This window comes from Chlorocebus sabaeus, chromosome 22 (assembly GCF_047675955.1).
Source record: "Chlorocebus sabaeus isolate Y175 chromosome 22, mChlSab1.0.hap1, whole genome shotgun sequence".
NCBI classification, from domain to species: domain Eukaryota; kingdom Metazoa; phylum Chordata; class Mammalia; order Primates; family Cercopithecidae; genus Chlorocebus; species Chlorocebus sabaeus.
The window spans coordinates 42970799-42992835 of record NC_132925.1 but is presented as its reverse complement, the minus strand read 5'-3'; the positions used below and the strand labels follow the sequence as shown (position 1 = coordinate 42992835).

General features: G+C 49.6%; 1 protein-coding gene across 3 annotated transcripts in view; it reads left to right on the top strand.

Annotated features, from left to right (window-relative positions):
- ADCY5 (adenylate cyclase 5) overlaps positions 1-22037 on the top strand; it is a 162694-nt gene that overhangs the window by 85630 nt on the left and 55027 nt on the right. For all 3 annotated transcript variants that reach the window (XM_007985588.3, XM_073009764.1, XM_073009765.1), the window contains exons 2-3: positions 9331-9480; positions 14030-14151. In XM_007985588.3, coding sequence (XP_007983779.3) covers positions 9331-9480; positions 14030-14151 — 272 coding nt within the window. The remainder of the gene's footprint in view (positions 1-9330; positions 9481-14029; positions 14152-22037) is intronic.

The window sequence follows — 22037 nt, the reverse complement described above, 5'->3', positions numbered from 1 at the left end:
GCCCAAGCTGGTCTCAAATTCCTGGCCTCAAGTGATCCTCCTTCCTTGGCCTTCCAAAGTGATGGGATTACAGGCGTGAGCCACCGTGCCTGGTGAGAGCACCATAATTTAGTTAACTGTTCTCCAGTTTTTCAACATTTAGCTCTTCCTAATTGTTAACTTTTATAATCATCCTTGGACATAAAGCCCTGTTCAAGCTGCTGAGGTTTCTGTGGCATAGATTCCTGGGAGGGAACTAATTTATTGGGTCAAAGGGTATGAATATTTGGAAAGCTCTTCATACATATTGCCAAACTGGTTTCCAGAAAGGTTATGCTGATCTGCATTCCCACTGATAATGTAGGAGGGCGCCTATTCCATTCCATTCTTGCCAACATTATTACTATGAAAAGAAAACTTTGATATTTTAATAGGCAAAATACTGCTTTTATTGTTATTTCTTTGCTTACTAGTGAGGGTTCACCTCTTTTGATATCATACATTTGTAAGTCATTTGTATTTTTACTTTGAATAGCTTATTCATCCACATTACCCATTTTGTTGTTGTTGCTCAATTCTTTTTTTTTTTTTTTTCCAAGAAGGAATCTTGCTCTGTTGCCCAGGCTAGAGTACAGTGGCGCGATCTTGGCTCACTGCAACATCCGCCTCCTGGGTTCAAGTGTTTCTCCTGCCTCAGCCTCCCGAGTAGCTGGGATTACAGGTGCGCACCACCACGCCCAGCTAATTTTTTGTATTTTTAGTAGAGACAGAGTTTCACCATGTTGGCCAGGCTGGTCTTGAACTCCTGACCTCATGATCCACCCACCTCAGCTTCCCAAAGTGCTGGGATTATAGGCATGAGCCACTGTGCCCAGCCTTTTTTTGTTGTTAAATTCTACCCATTTATTGTTAATTGGCAAAATACTTTGTATATTAAGGGTGTTTCCTCTGGCATATTCTTTGGGGACTGAATGTTTATGAAATTAACTTGAGAATAGAGGATAGAGATTGTGGAGCCTGCAGAGTCTATGTCCTCCCAACCACTTCCATACCTTGTCTGACTTCCCCACCAGATCTGGAGTCCTAGAGGGCAAGGTGGCCGGCGGCATGGTTTCCCAGTGCTGGGCACTCAGTCAGTGTTTGTCTTGTTCATGTAAGCACTATTATATGAAAGCTGTTATTTCTCTCTGTTTGCACAAAGCATGGGGTCTTCCTAGGAATAAGTAACTAAAAATAACAAAAAATAAAATGTACAATGTGACCACTTCTCTCTAAAGGCACAGCTGTGCAAGTTATAGAAGACATTATCTCCCTTGCAATTGTTGCTATTTACTTTACAAATTTAAGGGCATTAAAACCGCAATGAGATACCATCCTCACTCCTGCTAGGATGACTATCATGAAAAAGATAACAAAATAAGTGTTGGCAGGGCATGTGGAGACATTGGAACCCCCATGCAATGTTGGTGGGGATGTAAGGTGGTGCAGGTGATTGGAAAGCAGTTGGGTAGTTCCTCAAAGAACACAGAGTTGCCGTGTGACCCAGCAATTCTGCTCCTAGGTATATCCCCAAGAAAACAATATATCCATATAAAAACATATACATGAATGTTCATCACAGCAACATTATTCATAATAGCCAAAAGGTGGACACAACTCAAATGTCTATACCTGATGGCGGATAAAAAATATATGGTAGATCTGTGCTGTGGAATATTATTTAGCTGTAAAAGGAACGAAATGCTGATACAGGTAGAGCATCCTGAATCTGAAAATTTGAAATCCAAAATGCGCTAAAATCTGAAACATTTTGAGCTCTGACATGACGCCACAGTGGAAAATTCCACACATAAGTACTTAACACAAACTTTGTTTCATGCACAAAATTATTTTAAAATATTGTATAAAATTTCCTTCAGGCTACATGTAGAAGGTGTTTATGAAACATAAATGAATTTCATGTTTAGATTTGTGTCCCATCTCCAAGATATCTCATTATGTATATGCAAGTATTCCAGAATCTGAAAAATATCCAAACTATGAAACACTTCTGGTCCCTAGCATTTCGGATAAAGGATTCTAAGTCTGTGTGTGCTACCACGTGGACGAACCTTGAAAATATGCCAGGCGAGAAAAGCCAGACACAGGAGGCCACCTATTGTTCACTTCCATTTATATGAAGTGTCCAGAATAGGCAAATCCATAGGGGTGGAAAGTAGGTTCGTGGTTGTCAGGAGCTGGGGGAGGGTGGGGTGGGGAATAGGCAGTGACTAATGGCCATGGGGTTTCTTTTGGAGATGTTGAAAATGTCCTGAGGTTGGTAGTGATGGTGGCACAGCCTTGCGAATACACTAAACACTACTGAATTTTGCACTTTAAAAGACTGTGTTTTATGGTATTGAATTGTATCTCCATAAAAAATAATTGAGGGAAGCTACACTAGAGTAAGACTTGGCTTTGTGAGACAGGTGAGCCTTTCTTACCCATAGCTGTGAGTTCCCTAGAGAGAGTGACCCCTGAGGACATTCATTGAATCTGGCAGTGGCTGGGAGTAGGTCCCTAATCAGCAGTACTTTATGTGACCAGGATCTATGAAGAAGGCCTGGGGCGCCTGGGACAAGGGTGAGAGAAAGTTGAGTGTCTCTTTATTAAATAGAATAAAACAAAACTAGATCTAAATTAAGTTGGGATAAATAACAGCTTAGTACAGTAGAGGAGGATGAACTGTGAGCTCAGAAAGAGATGGCTGTGATCGCAGTTCTGCAGCTGCCTTGCTGTGTAACCCCAGGCAGGATCCCTGCCTCAAGCCTCAGTTTCCTCATTGACAGAGGGGGATGATGCTGCCTAACTTGCTTATCTTATAGGGATTTGATGAGTGTGAAATGAACTACATGTGAGAAAGTGTTTTTCAGACTGTATATTGCTGTACCCAATTATTCCTAGATACTTGTCTTTCTTCACATTTTAGTCTATTTTGTTTTTCCTTAAAATGTATTAAGCAGATGCTAATTGTTGATTTGTCAATATTTCATGCTCTAATTTTAGTAACATTAAAGTTGTATTAAACATTACACTTTAGAATCGTATTTTAGATTGTTTTTTGCAGACACAGTGAGTAGCTGGGGTGGGCATGAGACAGGGAATGTGGTCTATGATGAGACTTAGAGAGCGTTGATGCTGGCACAGGAGTTTGGTTTATCTTACTGGTAATGGAGAGTCCTGGCGGGTTTTAGGGTAGGAAAATGTCATAATGTTAAGGGTATCATTTGAGGATCTCTGGCATAGAGAATGGTGTTCACAGAGGTGGAGGCCCCTCAGGAAGCATCCTCAGTTCTTGAGTCGAGGGGGAGTTCCAGAGCAAGGGAGAATGACAATCCCAGAGCAGCTAGATCCTAGCTGGAAAGGAGAGGAGAAGGGGGATATTGTCTGCGCAGGACCCTAGTGAGCAGAGAGATGGGCTTAATGATGTTTGTCCAGAGCCAGTGGTATAGAACTGGCCACCTCCTTGAAAGAGGACCTCGTCACAAAAGCCCCCAAACAGATATAATGCAGCTTTGATTACCAAAACACATACAGCAATCTTGATTCTTTGTGAAAGGAAAAATTTTAGAGATGTCACTCATTATGATTAGAAAAACAGTTAAAAGTATGTAATAGTTAAAAAAAAAAAAAATTAAGCACCTAATCGAGCATGGTGCAATGTACAAGGAACCATGCCGATATGCCTTCTAAGAGTATATAATTTAAGATTATTCTTCCTTGAATTATTTTATTTTATATCTTGATGGGGTTCCGCCGAGGTTCCCTGAGCTTCCCACCACCACTGTGTAAGACAAATGAAATTCAGTGTAGGAGGAAGGAACTCTTGCTAGGATGTCAGCTTCTTTTATTTGGGATTCATTTCGTTGTTAGTTTTAAGTGTTTGTAAACCGACAAAGGACTAAATCAGGAAGGAGTTGTGCCTGTCTTTAGGGCCAGGGCCAGGGGACACCTTGCAGGAGAGGGCCTCTCCTCCTTTTCTGCTACCCAGAGCAGGGGGAGCTGGTCCTCTGCTCCCAGGGTCCCTGAGGTGGTCCAGCATCTTGTGGTCCTTGGGTGGATTTGGAAAATCAGATCTCACCTCTTTGGCTTGCACTTCATCAGGGTGATTACAGACTCTGATGCACAGGGAAAATGCTGTAGTCTGTGTACTCTTTCCTCACAAGTAGAGGAAGATCTGGAAAAGGGAGTAGGGAAGAGTGGACAGGAGCTTGGGGAGAGGGTTGTCATGACTGGGGGAGGGCAGGTGTGGTTTGAAAAGGACCCCTGGTGGGGTTACCCAGTAAAATATGGGTCACTCAATTAAATTTGAATTTCAGATAAACAATGAGTAATTTTTTTTAGTATAAGTAGGTCCCAAATATTGCCTGGAACCTACTTACACTAAAAGATGTATGTGTTGTTTGTCTGTAATTCAAATTTAGCTGAACATCCTGCTCCCTCCCCCATCACTAAATCTGGCTCCCCAGGAAGTTCTGATTCCTACCACAGCCACCACCATTCACCTGTGAACCATACTGCAAGGAGCAAGCTGACTTACCGGGAACAGGAACGGCATAAAAGAGCAAACTGAGCAGGGGTCTTCCCCAACTCATTTCCTTCTACTCCAAAACCATGCATTTCTCACTCCCCTTTGCCTTGCACCATTCCCAGGATTATCCAGTAGCCTATTGTAGTGGGCCCACGGAGCCCCCTGAAAACTCAGAGAGGAGAGGCAGAAATGACAGCAGTGCCTGAGGCCGGTGGCTGGGGTTTCTCTGAGTCTTCCCGAGGAGACACTGCACAAACCGAGCACCATAAACTTCCCACTCTTGGCTCAAATCAAACCTGCAGCCTGCGGGCAGCCAGAGATTGGGTTTCAGAAGTGCTGGGGTTTTAGAAGTATTAAATATTCATCGGCATCTCCCCTTGGTTTTGACTCTGAGAAGAGAGTCAAACATTCCCCCTCTAGTGGAGTCCCTCTTGGTGTGGTCCTGGGACCCCCTGGACCTTGTTCACCTGGACCCCATCCATCTGCAGGGCTTGTTTTGAACCTTTTGTTGTTGTTGTTTTGGAGTCAGAGTCTTGCTTTGTTGCCCAGGCTAGAGTGCAGTGGTATGGTTATAGCTCACTGCGGCCTCTACCTCCTGGGCTCAAGTGACCCTCCTGCCTCAGCCTCCCAAGTAGCTGGGACTACCTGGTGAATTTTTTTATGTTTTACTTTTATTTTTTGTAGAGATGGGGTATCATTATGCTGTCCAGGCTGGTCTTGACTTCCTGGATTCAAGTGATCTTCCCACCTCAGCCTGTCCACTCTTCCCTACTCCCTTTTCCAGATCTTCCTCCACTTGTGAGGACAGAGTAGACAGACTACAGCATTTTCCCTGTGCATCAGAGTCTGTAATCACCCCGATGAAGTGCAAGCCAAAGAGGTGAGATCTGATTTTCTAAATCCACCCAAGGACCACTTCCCAAAGTGCTGGTTTTACAGGTATGAGCCACCACATCCGGCCGCTTGTTTTAAAGCAGATGTTGAGGCTACTCCAGGGCTGCAGTCTGCTGTATTGTCGGGTCTCCTTTTCACTCCACTTGGTGTAATGTGGGCATATGTCACATGCTCCCCCATACCACTGACTCCCTACACACACACACACACACACACACACCACTTGTGTTCCATGTGGTTAGATGTGTCCCATGAGGCCAGCACAGGGAAAACCAATAAACCCTTAATTAGGCCCTGTTTACTTGCTGTTGTGAAGCCTCAGCAGTGACTGATATCTGTTACTATTTACTAATTAGGTCCTTTACACAAGGACAGGGTTTATGCTTACTTTTACTGTGCCTGTCTTTATGGGGGTGTAAGAGGTGGCTCATTATTTGGTCACTGTTTGAGTGGAGAAGAGAGCCCGGCAGCATTTGGACATACTTTCTTGTCCCCAAGGTGTGAGATCATTTTCAAACTTCAGACTCCCTTTGTGTGTAAGCAGAATTCCATCAGATTTTACCGATACCTCCTCACTATTCATAACCAAAGCATCTGCACAGGGACCTTAGCACCCTTTAAGACCTGGTGCCCAGATTCCTGCTTTTTTGGCAGATGGTGTGAGTGTGTGTGAGTGAGGCAGCTATTAATCTCTTTTTCACTTTCAGGTCCAACTTGCTGAAATCCGACCTTTCCAATAGCCTTGCTCAAGACCCCACCCTCAAACCATAGCACCCTCTTTCTGCCTGCCTGGTTTTGTGTTTAGTAGAAGAGAGATGAACACCAAGGCACACTAAGCTTAGCAAAGCCATTTGGATGGATATTGGGTTACCGTGCATCTTTTTACCTGGATTTGCAGTGTCGGTTGCCATTGGCCTTCTGGCTATAGGAGGAGTCAGATTACAGCAGGAGAGACCCGGAGGATTAGTACAGAGATGCTGCAGCAGACACTTGATAATTACTTTGGGGGTCATGTCTCAAAATAGACTCTGGCCTCTCTTTCTGGCCTCAGAAAGAGGGAAGGCCATTCTTTCTCTGTCCAGCCATCTGCTTATGTTTTCTCTATTAGTTTTGATCCAAGTTGGTTGAACCTACAGATACAAAACCTGTGGATATAGAGAGCCAACTATACCTTTAAAAATTTTACTTCCAATTGGTATTTACTCATATATAAAAGTAGGCTGCTTTTTGTATATTGATCTTATATCCTATGACTTTTCTAAACTTGTGTATTAATTCTGGTAGTTTTTTAAAATTTTTTGAGGTTCTTCTATGTAGACTATCATGTCATCTGCAAATAGAGACAGTTTTATTTCTTCCTTTCTAATCTGTGTGTCTTTTGTTTCTTTCTCTTGTCTGATTGCATAGGCTAGGACCTCCGGTGTGATGTTGAATAGGAGTGACAAGAGGAACAACCTGGCTTTGTTGCTGGTCTTAGGGGAAAGCACTCAGTCTTTCACCATTAAGTATGCATAATTTAGCTGTAGGTTTCTGTATATGCTATTGATCAGATTAAGGGACTTCTATTCCTAAGTTGGTAAGTTTAAAAATTATTAATGTGTATTGCATTTTGCCAAATGATGTTTTAGAAACTATTGAAATGATCATATGGTTTTTAAATTTTAGTCTGTTAATATGGAAAATTACATTGGTTGCTTTTTGAAGTTGAACCAGCCTTCATTCCTGGGATTAAGCCCATTTGGTCATGTTGTATCATATTTTCATGATGCACTAGCCTGTCTCCTTCCCAGTTTCTCCTGTCTCACTTCTGTTTTTATTACCTGGCACCTTCCTCTCTTTTCACACAGATCTCCCCTAACTAGATCATCCTTCAGAATTCCCTGTGGCCTACCCCTCCACCTTCACTTCCTCATCTCTTCCTCCTTATCCTCTCCCAGTGGTTCCCAGAGGCCTGTTTTTGGGATCTCACTTCATAATCATAGCATTGGTTACTGCTTCAGGCCACGGTCTATTTCCTCCTGGACTTTCTTCTCCTTGGTCTTAAGGGCTCTTCCTTCTTTGTCAGATCTGCCCTGACTGGCTCCCAGCCACACACAGGTCTTTGTTCCCTCATGCTTTGGGCTTCTGTGGCAGCGTCTGGACCCGTCTCCCATTCCTGCACTCTTGCCTCTGATGAATCTTCCAGAAGCCACGGGCTCATCCAGCCACTCTCTGGTTCAACAGTCCTTTTGGGTGACACAAACATTCCATCTGTAACACTCTTCAAGTGGATTGTAAGTTTCTGAAGAGCAGGGGTCTTCTTTCCTTGTGATAAATAGGTTGGCTTTTCCTATGCCGTGTGTTTACATAAAATGACAGCGATGGGATTCTAGGGTAGATGGGGTTGGGGTGGAAGAATATGGGAGTTATAAGTCAGCAACAATAGTCGGCTGAGGCAGTGGAGCTGGAAATCTGAACTTGCCCCTTCCTGGAAGGCGCATCCAGGAGACACATGGGGAGCTCAGGGCATTCTTCAGCCGGTAGGGAGTAAGAGTCTGAAATGGGAAAGAGAAAGTCTTTTCATGGACTGCGGCATACACACCATGCGATGTCTCCAGGGAAAGGTGGTACCACATTCAGCAAGGAGCAAGGGCAGGACCACCTCAAAGCTGTGGTGGGCAAAGCCTTCAGGTAGAAAGCAGACCTGAGTCGAGAGCCGAGAGGCCCCTAGAGAAGAGCGTAGGAGTCATCTGCCGGGGGCCACTGCCAGGTAGCGGACATCCCACAGCAAGGCTCTTTGGGATGCAAATGGCCAAGTGCCTTCCGTACCCCAGGACTTGGGACCAACACAGGCCTCCTGAGGGATGAGGGAGCCACAACAGAAGGTGCAGCGACTGACCCGGGCTCCCCTTCTGGAGCTGGGACTAAGAAGGAAGTTTTTGGAGGGAGTAACTGAGGTGCAGCTCAAAGCCCCCACAGCCTGGGAGCTGGAGCAGCATTGTGTGGCTCTGTCCCATGTGGCCCCAAGTCAAGGACAACAGGACCCATGTACTCAGATACCCAGGAGCTCTATCTGCCGAGAGAAATTTTGCCTACACATCACTCACTGGGATCTGAATGTACCGTATAACCTTGCTTTCCGCGTCGTGTTGTATTGTGTTTCGTTTTCCCTTAGCTTTTCAGTATTTCCTTCAATGGAATTCCAGCTTCAACTCTGCTGACCTGGAGGGTCAGTGGTATTTTTCCACACACACATCTCAGTTGTTGGGAAGCAGGGGAGTGGCAGGCACTGGCCAGCTGGTGCGGTGGTTGTCAAACGGCTGGTAACAGAAAGACCAGAAGCCTAGGGAGGAAGGAGTGGAGACCCACTGTGGCCACAGACCCTGACTGGCCAGCCTTGTCCTTTTGTTCCCTAGAGCATTTAGCACAGTGCTGGGGACCTGAGGGGATTTGAGAGGTCTTGATTCTTTGGAGCTGATCCCTGGGGGAGGGTGGCCCCTTGTCCTGTGCTGGACTCTATTACACTTTCAAAAGTGAAATCCCAGCACCCTTGTGGCACCTTCCTTGTGGTGGCCCTCCTGCCTCCAGCACATACACAGCTCTGTTACAGTACATGTAACCTTTTCATTTCTGGTACGATAGGCATGTTTGGTATGATTACTAGGTGATTCAGTGTCCTTAAAAGACATACCCCATGACAGGCCAGCCAAACTTCTGGCTGTGAGGACATCAGAGAGCCCGATCGATTATGCCCAGCTGCTCCCAGTGGTTGGCTGCATGTGGGGTGCCCTCAGCATTTGTTTGCCAGTGCCAGGTGTGAGTTTGCTGAGACAGGGGCTGAGGGCTCCACACTTTGGGGCCAGGAGGGTCAGGATCTGAGCTCGGTGTGCTCCTCTCTCCCTCTGCAGCTTGTCTCCAATGTTCTCATTTTCTCCTGCACCAACATCGTGGGTGTCTGCACCCACTACCCAGCTGAGGTCTCCCAGAGACAGGCTTTCCAGGAGACCCGAGAGTGCATCCAGGCGCGGCTCCACTCACAGCGGGAGAACCAGCAGCAGGTGAGTGAGCCCCCTGCCCTTGCGCAGTGGGAAGGAGTGGAGACCCGAGATGTGCCTCCCCTGAGCGCCTGGCCTGGGGCAGGTGGTGCTCATTACAGCTGCCAGCCCCACTCCCTGGGAGGGGCCCAACCCGTGGGGAATGTTTCCCCTGGAGAGAGTCCAGCATTCCAGGCCCTGTGGGAAGGGAGCTCTACCCTGCCCGTGCCTAAGGCCAGGTGCCTATAGCCATGTGGTGTCCCTGTGGTTTGCAAACAAGCCCAGCAGCAAGAAGGTCCCTCCCTCCCTCCCTCCCCACGTGGCTCCCACTCCCTCCCTCTCCACACGGCTCCCCCTCCCTCCCCACACTGCTCCCCACTCCCTCCCCACAGTGCACCCCCGTTGAGTTGGAGTAAGGAGAGAAGCCAGCGTTCCTAACTGGGATTAAGTGCTCCACAGGGGAGGGATGAGGAAAAAGAAGAGACAGGAGCTTCATCCCCTGAGACACCCCACACCTGCCTATTCCTCTCTCTGAGTTCTGGGGTTTGGTGGTTCAGAGAAGGAAGAAAGTCCCATCTCTCCCTAGACCTGCCTGGGCCAGGGAAGGCAGGCCATTCCCAGGGTTACAGATTCCTGGTGCAAAGAGGGACCTGCCCTGTGTGCACCACTCTTGGGTGGGGTGGTGCTAAGGGCCACATCAGGGGTCCAGCCCTTCCCTCTTTGGGGTTGGAGTCCTGTTTGGATTCCAGGTGTGGATCCCCACTGTCTCCTCTCCTGTGTGTGAATCAGGTAGGGATCTGGGGACTCTGAGTGATGGCTCCCACACAGGAGTCCTGGGGGGCTGTGTGGCTTAGGGGAGAGAGTGGGTGGGTCTGCAGAGCAATAGGGCTCCCACTGGCTCCTATGAGATAAGGTTGCTCCAGACCGGAGGCCATCCCTCCCCTCTTAGATTACCATCTCCCCAGACCCTCAGCAAGCATCAGTGGAGCCCACCTGAGTGCCGCATGCGGCGTCAGCCCCCATGGCTGATACGAACATGGAAGGTCTGCCTTTGAGTGTGGGGGACATGGAGAAAGGGCCAAGATGGCAGTGGTCACTCATGGCTCCAGGCCAGCATGGAGCACATGTTGTGGCCACCCTGAGTGCAGAATGTTTTGCTACTGCGGGGGACGTCCTTGATGCCATCTGGTTGCATCCTAAGTGAGTCACAATGACAGGCTAGTGACATCCAGACAGCCAAACGAGGGGGCAAAGCTCTGTAGTACCTCTCCAGGCCCCCGAGTCCCCACCTGTCCCCACTTCCCTTCCAGCACTGCCTCGGTGGTCGCCATGTCTTGTCAGGTCCCCACTTACACTGACCAGTCCTCGGCCTGGCTCTCCCCATTCACTCTTTGGCCCTGTCTGAGCTTCTGGTCCAGCATCTTGAAGGAAGCCCTGGCTGGCAGTGTCCCTGGGGTCCTCCCACTGCCCTTTATTATTAACACATGTACGTCACCTCTGGCACACTGCACCATGCTCACCCCAAGGCCTCAGCATTCCTGAAAAGCCCCTTATCTCATCCCCATTCTAGGCCTCCGCGTCTCTCACCTGAGATCAGGATACCTCCTTCTTCTTCCATTTTTGGGGCTGCCCCTCTCACTTCTCCAGGGGAATTACCATTTTACAGCTTGCCACAGTTTCCTTGCTCTGGCCTGGGCCAGTCTGGACATTCCACCAAATCCACAGGGATTTAGGGGAGAAAATATTTTTGCCATTCCATATTCGGAGCCAATGTGCTGAGGAGGGGACGCTTTCTGTGGACAGGTGCTTCTCAGTGAGCCACAGCCAGCAAGGCATGCAGAGAGAGCTGCCGGGGCTCCCTGGGGAAGCTTCTAGGTGCCCTGTGATGACTGGGCTCAGAATTATTCCCCAGCGGCCTCCTGACTACCCCTCCTGGCCCTCAGCCCCGGAGGTGGTTGTAAATGTAGGAGGCCTATCATGAAGCCAAACGGTTTGTAGCACGGTCTCTCCCAGTCATCCCACGCTGTCTTTTAATTCCTATTTCTGTCACCAGTAACTATTTACTAAGAGTTGGCCTTTGGTGCTCGTGTTTCCCGCTGCCTGGGGGGCCAGACCGACCCACAGGGAACACCGCCCTTCACGAATGTGTCAGCTTCTCGAGCAGAAGGCTCTGGGCCATGGCACTGGGCAAGACGCAGCTCCGGTCCCCAAGGTGGCCTCTCCTCACACACAGTTAACAGGCTACTGATGTGGGGTTTCAGCAGGTGGGGAGGGGATGCCGGCAGCCAAGTCGGACCTCCTCCTGGGAAAAGGGAGACCCTGAAGGAGGGTGGGGAGCAGCGGAGAAGGAGGGTGATGCCAGCTGAGGAGCTTGTGTGCAGCAGCAAGAAAGACCCCAGGAAGCATAGGGGCCTCTGGGTTCTGCTCTATCTGGAGCAGAGTGTGGATTTCATTTCAGTGCTGCTGGGACAGCAGGTGGAAGAGCAGGGAGGAGTCAGATCATGGAAACCTCCAGGCCAGGCTGCGGGCATGGGCTGATCTCAGCAGCGTCAGGAGGCTTAGAAGGTGACGTGGTCTGGTGTGTTTTAGGAAAAGCAGTTGCTTGCTTGCAGAGGGGAGGATGGACCAGAGGCAGCAAGCTTGGAGACAAGGAAAGTGATCTAGAGGCTGCCCCGGTCATCCAGTCTGGCCCTGAAGGTGGCCTGGGCAGTGACAGGCTAAGGTTGGGGTGGAGAGGGTGCTTCAGCAAGGAGAGGAGCAGCAGCCAGTCTGGGGGTGGCAGGAGTGGGCCAGGCAAGCATGAGGGCATAGCAAGGGGGTAAGGGGACATGGGCATTGATTTGCAGTGGAAAATAAGGAAGAGTGAGTTTAGTGGGTCTGGAAAAACCCGTATGTGATGTGGCTGGTGAAACTAGAAAACCTGTGAAGGTGTGGAGCACAGGTAGTGTTTCAGAGAGATCGGGGCTGTGCAGGCATCAGGGAGGGCAGAGGGAGGCTGTCTGTCCAGGGTGTCGCAACCAGAATCCAAGAGCCAGGTGAGAACTGCATATAGGCAGTGGAGGAAGGCACAGAACGGAAAGGACAAGTACGAGAGCTGTTTCCAGATGAGCAGGACTTCATCAGTGCTGGACAGGGCCTACGGCTCAGGGGAAAGGAATGAGTGTCAGAGGGAAAGATCTGAAAAGCAAAAGCCATTTATGTGGGCAGGGCCTTGACATTGGTGCAGCAGAATGGGGCTGTCCCGGGTAAAGGCAGGGAAATGGAAAGAAAAGTGATTGGGGAATGACAGTGTGGGAGAGCGAGTGTGGTTTGGGTGTGATGTCAGGGTGGTGGTGGCAAGACATCCACGTGGGCAGCGGGAGGCTGGCGAGCCATGGACAGGAGGTAGGGATGTGGGAAATGGCTGATAGAGCCACCTCTACAGTGGGAGCCTTGGCCATGGATTTACTCCCAGAATGCAGGCATGGATGGGGCGAGGACAGAGGTGGGACATGGCATGTTTGGGACCAGGTGGAGGGAGAGGAAGCAGAGATGACATAGAAGCAGAAGAGTCTCAGGGCCACATGGGAGGGTGACTCTAGCATCTGGTGTGGTACGAAGGGCAGGAGAATGAGGAGGGCTGGAGGCAGCCAAAATGAAAGGCTGGTGGTGAGCAAATGATGTGCACCAGCCTGACAGGGAGTCTGGCAGGGAGGCAGGTGGGCATCTTGGAGCAGGGCAGGCCCAGGAGAGGAGCTCAGAAAGAGGGCATAGTCCAGACTCCATAACAGGCTGACGTGAGCCTCCGCGATGTGGCCTGCCCCTCCACTTGCTTCTCTCCCACCTCCTCTGTAGCTGGTTGTGATGTGGTTTCTCTAAGTCAGCTTGCTTTCCCTCTCTCCTGGGCCACTGTCCCCCAAGTGGAACTGGAGCACCTCCTTCTTACCCCATCCTTCCAGTCTCCAGGAAGCCCTCTCTGACTACCCCAGCGGAGATCAGGTGTCCCTGCTCAGTGCCCCCATAGTAGCGCCCGAGACCCCCATTACACCAGATGCTTTCTGAAGGAGGAACCTTGCCTGTCTCACTCTTGGTGTTAACTCTCTTGATCCCCAGAATAGTGCCTGGCACATGGTAGGTGCTCAATAAATATTTGAAAACTGATGGAGTGGATCTCATGTAATGCTCTCAACAACTCCATCCCCATTTTACAGATGAGCAACCTGAGGCTCAAAGAAGTTCAGTAATTTGCCCAAGGTCATGCAGAGTCTCAGGTGACATCCAGGATTCTAACCCGAGGTGCTCAGTACTCACAGGTTCACCAGGGGTACTTTTGCCAGAGAAATGTGGAGAGTGAAGCGGAAGGATCACGTGGTGTCCTGGGGAGGGAAGATGGGGGACAGGTAGCCTGCACGCACATACACACACATGCACAGACACACACACACACACAAACACACACAGTGTTAGCCCAGGAGTCCCGGGAGAGCCTGAAAGGTTTTCCAGGGCCCTCAGGCAGGGGCACAGGTGTGGAGGAGAGAGCACTTGCCAGGCAGGTGGAAGGCGCCGTGATGAAAGAATGTGCTTCCCTCCGCAGGAGCGGCTCCTGCTGTCTGTCCTTCCCCGTCATGTTGCCATGGAGATGAAAGCAGACATCAACGCCAAGCAGGAGGATATGATGTTCCATAAGATTTACATCCAGAAACATGACAACGTGAGGTAGGGGTGAGGCTGGGGGAGGAGGAGGGAAGGGAGGGAGAGCTGGACCCCCATGGAGACATCCCACTTCCCTCCTTTCAAGTGAGCACAGCCTGACAGGGTGGTTTATTGACTTTGGAGAGTGTGTTGTCTAGAGCACGCCAGCCCCACCCCTCCAGGTATGTTAAATGTGAATTATCATGGTGTCCCCTGTAACTTTTTTGGGGGGTGGGGAGAGGGGGACAGCGAGGCTGCAGGGAGAGAATAGAAACAGGAGGAGGAGAAAGGAGGAAGCACCACCACCCGCTTTGGGGAGGAGCTCCTAGCCTACCAAGAGAGACGGAAAGCATAGACTGGGACCCGAATGTCACCACCATCATCTCATCTTCACCACCATCTGGCAGCTTCCATGCCTCCTAAGCCAGTGCGTGCCAGGCACTGGGCCAGGCTCTGCCCACCTTATCACCATTCCTCCTGACAACACTGCAAGCCAGCTACCTTTATCAGCACACCCAGTTGATAGATAGGTCATGTATGCTATTTACTTCATATATACTCTATTTGAAATTTTCTGTAATAAATTTAAAGAAAAAAAAATCACCAAGAAACAACTGGACAAATCCAGAACGTGGGACAGTCTACATTGTGTACTCTTTAAAAAGTCAGTCGTGGAAAAAGAAAAAAGGGTGGGGAATGTGTTCTAAATTAAAAGACTCAAGAGCTCAAGGTCCCCTAGCTAGCAGTGGTACAGACAGGCTGCACCCAAGTGGCCGCTCCAAAGCCCACGTTCCTTTCACTGCGTGTTTGCCGCCTCCCTAGACAGAAGCTGCTGACAGCAGGGACGTGCAAACAGATGTAGATTAATAGAGTGCAAAATCTGCTTATGAGTTCCATGGGGACACGAAGCGATACAGTGGCCTTCATCCAGCATGGCTTCCTGGAGAGCCCGATAATCCTCCCATATGCCCAGAAAAGGAGCTGCTGTGTTTGCCTTCCGGAGAGTTCCTTCTCCCCAGGCAAGTTTCCCCGGGACTCACGAGTCCTCTAAGTTTGGTGTAAAGAGGACTCTTTGGAGGCTTGGCCTGAGTTTTCAAGAAAGTGATTAAATGAAATAGTGCAAATTAACACACACACACACACACACACACACAGAGAGAAGGTAAGGCTGACAACAGCGGGGGTGAGGGAGGCACTGTTTTTTTCAGGCAGAATGAGAACTGCCCAGTTCCCAAGTCTGCCCTGGGATCCCAGACTGTGGATTCTGCCTGCGTGTCTTCCATCTGTCTGTCAAAACTGAGACTCTAAGCCTTTGGGAGAGACATGTATCTGCAAAACACATTGGCCCCAGTTCTGGGGTTCTCCCAACCCCTCACGCTCCTCTGTCAGGTAGGGACAGTGTAGGCAGCAGTCACCTTGGTCTCCCAGGAAGAAGGCTGCCCCTGGCTGAATCTCCACGTCCCGGAGGGACCTGAGGGTGTTGCAGCTGAGCTGAGCTCAGGGAAGTGGAGTGCGTGGCTGGACTCCTGGCCTTGAGCCCTTCAGGCAGTGCAGATGTGCTGTTTCCCTGCTGCTTCTCCCACCCACCTTGGCCCTCCCGTGGTGGAATGATCGCTAGCAGTGAGAGCTCACGCCTACACAGAGCTTGCCTGAACCAGCCACTGCCCTAGTGCATTCATCTACTCAATCACCACAGCAAAGAAGAGGGCTGTACTGTGATTATCTCCATTTCACAGGAGAAAAAACTGAGGCACAGAGATGAAGTAACTTTTCCAAGATCCCGTCGTTGGTTAAGTGGGAGAAACACCCCCAGAACACTTTCTGATACTAGCTTTTACCCAGCCTGACTACCGGACAGGTGTTTTTACATGCCCAGGAGAAAGGAGTGTGTCTGAGGAATCTGTGGGAAGGAGGTTTGGGGAGCCCTCAGACTAACAGGAGACTCAGAGGAGAGGCAGGAGAGAGATTTGGTTTCCTCTGTGTGTGTGTGTGTGTGTGTGTGTATGTGTGTGTGTGTGTGTCTGTGACTGAGGAGCGACCAGGGGCCTTTCCTGTCTGATGGCAGTTCCTGAAATCCAGGGGTCTCCCCCTTAGGACATGTGAGGAAACAGACTTCCCTATTAGAACAGATCCCATAGGCTCAAGTTTAAAGTGGGAAGGGGTAGCCCACCAAGTGGTCCCAACATCTACGAGCCAAGCCACTGAGCTCCCCCTTCTGGAATTTTCTTTCCTGGTCCTGTCCTCACCACCTCACTGGTCCAGGCATTGTCCCTGGCACAGCGTGGACAAAGGTGCTTTCCTTAATTGCTCTCAGCTCCGCAAGCTTTGTGCAGGTTTCACTCATTCAGTGGAACACAAAGGAAATCCAGAAAATTCACTGCTCAGAAGCAGTCTGGCCCTCCAGCACAGGTTCCCAGCCTGCCTCGGCCAACACAGCCGGATCACCCGCCACCCCGCGCCTCGGCCCAGTTCCTTGCCTTCTCTCACCATCTCTTCTCCCACTCAGCAGGCATCTTCCTATTCCTCGTTCCACGGTGCTGGCTCTTGGGCCCCAGCCCTCCAGCAAGGGTGTTTGGTCAGAGGGGCTGACTCAGGCCTCTTCTACGGTGACTGCCCTTGGGGTGACACCTCCCTCTGTCTCTCTCCCACGGGGGCAGTGACTTTGGGTTGATAAAAGAACACTGCCCTAATCACAGAGTGGCCTGCACGTCAGACCCCTGCCACAGTGGGGGTATTTCTGTCTGGGATGTGCCAGGATCTATGACGGCAATCAGGAAAGAGATGAAAGGAGAGAAAAACCAAGATGCTATAATTTTCGTGGGGTCAGAGATGATTCTGACTCTGACATCGCCAGGGACAGAGGTGGCTGGTACACATCAGAGGCCAACTGCAAGCAATCATATGCAAATGTCCCTCTGGGGCCTCTTTCCCTGTTCCATCAGTAGCGCTGGTTGTAGCCCTTGGTAGAAACACAATGCTTGCTCTGGTCTCTGTTTTGGGGTTGAACTTCTGGCTTGGGTTGATGGTTAAGTATGAGATAGGGGGGTGACATCATACTTTAAAAACACCCTTTGAGACTGGGCTCATGGAGAGCCAGTGGGGCACAGTGGTTAGGCCTAGGCTCTGGGGTTAAACAGTTTTGCACGTTGCCTCTACTCTGCTGTTTCCTGGCCATGTGACCAGGACAAGTTACAGGCATTGAGCCACTCTGAACCTCAGTTTCCTCATCTGTGTAATAGGATAGGAAGAGTACCTACGTAATAGAGTTGCAAAGAGTAAATGGAATAATGTGGGGAAAGTGCTTAGCACAATATTGGGCACATAGCAAGTGTTCAGTAATTGTGAGCTGCCATTATTGTTGTTACTGTTATTTTTATGATGATGATCATGCTCATATCAACAAAGAAAGGCCTGGGGATTCTCTAGTTGGAGAATGGAGGGTGATGAGTCACATTCATCAATTCTCTGCAGAGTTGTAATATTTAGAGAGGGTGATGACATGCTGTTCTCTAGCCCCACTGAGAGCAAGGCCACAAGAAAAATAAATCAACTGCACAGCATGACAGGCTGGGCCTGGATCTAAGGAAGAGGAAGAGACTGATGGGGGTTTGGGGAGAAGAGTTTGTCTTGGGTAGGGAGGGGTGACAGGCAGAGGCCACCACTGTCCATGGCCTCATTCTCCCCTGAGGAGAATGGTTGTGCAGCACACACCTCCCGGGGGGCAGCCAGGGACTGGCCAAGGAGCCTGTAGGATGTTTTGGTGCTGAGCCACCACTGGCCATGGGCAGAGGCAGGCCAGAGGCCAGGGGACCCCTGGAGACCCCTGGAGATATTTAGATGTCTCCCCTGTCCGATGTGTGGTGACAAATAGGAATGTTTCAGTGTTTCTGATGGGGCAGATCAGCTGGAGCCGGGGCCCATGCTGGGATATCCACCAGTGGCTTGCAAGCCCTCCTGCCTGTCCTCTCCCACCCCAGATACCTGCGCTCGCTGCAACCGACAGCACCAGGGCTGGGGGGGCTGTGCCCTCCCCACACCTGGGAGGGACAAGGGCCTCTGGGACGTGCCAGCAGAGGCTATTCTGGAGGGAGGGACAGCTCCTGGAGCTCTGCCTGGGGAGGGGAGAAATCAGTCTCGGCCTTCTCAGCCAGAGAAGGCGCCATACCACGTGGGTCACAGCAAAGGTAGATGCAGATAGACCTTGGCATCACCAGCTCACCCTTGCCCAGGAGTCAGCAGAAGGGAACAAGATGAGCACCTGTGTTGAGCAGACGGGTCCACACCCAGCTCTGCTGCCCGGTGACTGTGGGAACTTGGGCAAGGCACCTAATCAGAGCCTCAGTTTCCTCACCTGTAACATGGGATAGGGATAGTCCTCATCTGTAACATGGGATGACTGTTCACTCATCCATTCAGCTAGTGTTTGACCTCTGCCTCATCACTGGGGACCACCAGCCACACTGCAGGACACTCAACTAGAGGCGGGCAGTGCGACACAGATTAAAGTACACATCATCGCTGGCATCATGAAGCTCGTCTTCTGTTAGAGAAGACACTAAACAATGAATAATTAGTCAATTGAGTTTATCACATTCTTGTAGGTGCTAGGGTTTAGTGACCAGGAGACATGGACTTCACGGGGTATTAATGTTAGACAACGTACTGCTCTATTGTTCTGTTATAATTGTGATAAAAGGCACAGAGGAGCAGCATCCGTAAGAGGGGGCCCAGCTATCTAGCCCAGGACTCCTTGCAGGGCTGCTGGGAGCTGCAAGGTAGGTAGGGCATGGAAGGCCCCCAGCCCTGCACAGCCCAGGAGGCTGCAGACTGATTGCCCTTGAGGCAGGGCAGACAACCAGGTGAGAGTCAAGGTCAGGTAACTCAATACCTCAAACGTTTCGGGGGCCAGAGAACGCCCCAGCCAGGCCCAAGAGGGCTCCGAAGGATTCTCTGCTTTCACGAGAGCTCCTTCTTAGTGTGGATGACGCTGCACCTCACTGGTCTGTGCCTGAGCTGGAGCCCTGAGGTTTTAAAGGTCGTAGGGGGTGGGTGGGTGAGAAATCATTCCAGACTCTTCTTTGGGTGAAGGGAGAGAAGGCCGTCTCCTCTAGGGGGTGCTGGTCCTCTGCCTAAGAAACATTCCCTGCAGGGCTCCAGGGTTCAGGATGGAGCATGGGTGGGGTCAGGCACCTGAGTCCTGTGGATCTGCAGCTGGGGTCCTGGGAGAGGGGCTGCCAAGCCTGGTGTGGCAATGAGGTAGCCAGCCCACCTCCCCACACATCAGGGGTGTGGCAGGGTCTTGGGGAGAGATCCCCTCTCTCCTCAGTCTTTCCCCAATACCTCCCGCTTTTAAGGTTACTATCTCCTCTCCTGTCTCCTTCAAGGACTTGGCTGCGTTCCCCAGGTTGCTCTGGTGTCTGGCTCTGCTGCAGCGTGGTTCTGAATTATAATGACCACGCGACAATGTCCAAGATACTCAGATACCCGTGGGTGGATTGTGCACCCTGTAGGCAGAGGGTGGAAAATGTTTACCTTCCACTCACACCCTCAGCCAACAGACCACATGAGGAGGGGCTGTGGACACCCTGCATTTCTGTCTCAAACCTGACATGAAGAGAAGTATTCTGGGCTGGGCACGATGGTTCATGCTTGTAATCCCAGGCCCAGAATACTGGGAAACTGAGGCAACAGGATTGCTGGAGCCCAGGAGCCTGAGGTTATAGTGAGCCAAGATCTTGCTGCTACACTCCAGCCTGGGCAACAGAGCAAGACTCTCTCTCTCTATTTTTTTTAAGTATTCTGAACTCTACTCCCATACCAGTTATAGATGTAAGTGGTCTTTGTGTTATTATTTTATCCATTCCACAAACATTTACTGAGCTGCTGCTATATACAGCCTGCCACTATGAAAAAGACACCGTCTCTGCTCCTTAGGGAATATCCAGCCCTCTCAGTGAGGGAGTTAAGTGCTACGGGAACAGCAGCTTGACAGTCCAGGGGGCCCTGTTGGTGGAGTCACTAGGGTTGGGTCTTTTAAAAAAAAAAATTAATGGATTATTTTAGTTGTGATAAAAATACATAGCATAAAACTCACCATCTTAGCCATTTTTAAATGTACAGTTCAGTGGCATTAAGTACACATACATTGTGCAACCATCATCACCACCATCCATCTCTGGAACTTTTCTTATTTTCACAAGCTGAAACTGTATACCCATTAAGCTCTAACTCCCCATCCTCCCTCCCGCAAGCTCCTGGAAACCATCATTCTATTTTCTGTCTCTATGATTTTGACTACTCTAGGTAGCTCATGTGAGTGGACACATACAGTATTTGTGCTTTTTGTGACTGGCTTATTTCACTTAGCATGATGTCTTCAAGGTTCATCCATGTTATAGCATATGTCAGGATTTTCTTCCTTTTTAAGGGCTGAATAATACTCCATTGTCTGAATATACCACATTTTATTGATCCATACAGAGTGTCCACTGATGGACACCAGGTTGCTTCTACCTTTTGGCTGTCATGAATAGTGCTTCTAGGAACATGGGTGTACAAATACTTTTTTCATATCTGTGCTATTTTTTTTTTTTTTTTTTTTTGAGATGGAGTCTCACTCTGTCACCCAGGCTAGAGTGCAGTGGCATGATCTTGGCTCACTGCAACCTCTGCCTCCTGGGTTCAAGCAATTCTGCTGCCTCAGCCTCCCTAGTAGCTGGGATTACAGGTGCACACCACCACGCCCGACTAATTTTTGTATTTTTAGTAGAGACGGGGTTTCACCATTTTGGCCAGGCTGGTCTTGAACTCCTGACCTCAGATGATCCGCCCGCCTCAGCCTCCCAAAGTGCTGGGATTACAGAAGTGAGTCACCGCGCCTGGCCTGTGCTTTCAGTTTTGGTGGGTATATATCTAGAATGGCATTGCTGGATCATTCGACGATTCTATCTTTAGCTTTTGGAGGAACTGCCATCCTGTTTTCTAGAGGGCCTGCACCATTTGACCTTCCTCCCAGCAGTGCACAAGGGTTCGAATTCCTCCACATCCTTACCTGGGATTGTGTCTCAACAAAAGACCTCAGTTTGCCTTAAATGCAGAATGGGGATTGGTGGGGACTGGAGTCAGTAGCCAGCAAGGACTTACTATTTTAGCTCTCTGGACTCAAAATGAGGGGTCCTGTGGGAGATAAGAAGGTAGGGAAGACGGAGCAAAGAGCCACTGACCAGTTGAATTTGCCCTGCTATGTCTTTGAAACGGCTGGAATCAGCTGTTACTTATGATTATGATTCTAATAAAAATTTAGAAATAGGAAGTATCATTCTGGGCTGGGGTAAGTCAAGGAAGACACCATGAAGACGGAAGGGTTAGAATCAGGCCCTAAAAGAAGAATGCGATTTTTTACCTTTTAAAAAATCAACATTTTTCTTTTTTCTTTTACTTTTTTTTGAGACAGAGTCTGACTCTTGTCACCCAGGCTGGAGTGCAGTGGTGTGATCATGGCTCGCTGTAGCCTAGACCTCCTGGGGTCCAACAGTTCTCCCACCTCAGCCCCCCAGTAACTGGGACTCCAGGCACCCGCCGCCACACCTGGCTGATTTAAAAAATTTTTTTGCAGAGACCGGGTCTCACTATGTTGCTTAAACTGGCCTCTGACTCCTGGGCTCAAGTATTCCTCCTGCCTCAGCCTCCCAAAGTGCTGGGGTTACAGGCATGAGCCACCATGTGTGGCAAAAAATAAACATTTTCATTATGTGAAGAATGTATGTTCTTTGTAGAGAAATTGGAAAATAAGAGCAGTATGGAGAAGAAAAAGCACTCATAGACTCACCCCCAAGGTCACTAACTATTGCTAGGTCTTGGTGCAGTTTCTTCTTCCTTTTGTGTGATTTTCCTTCAGGAAGCATTTCCCT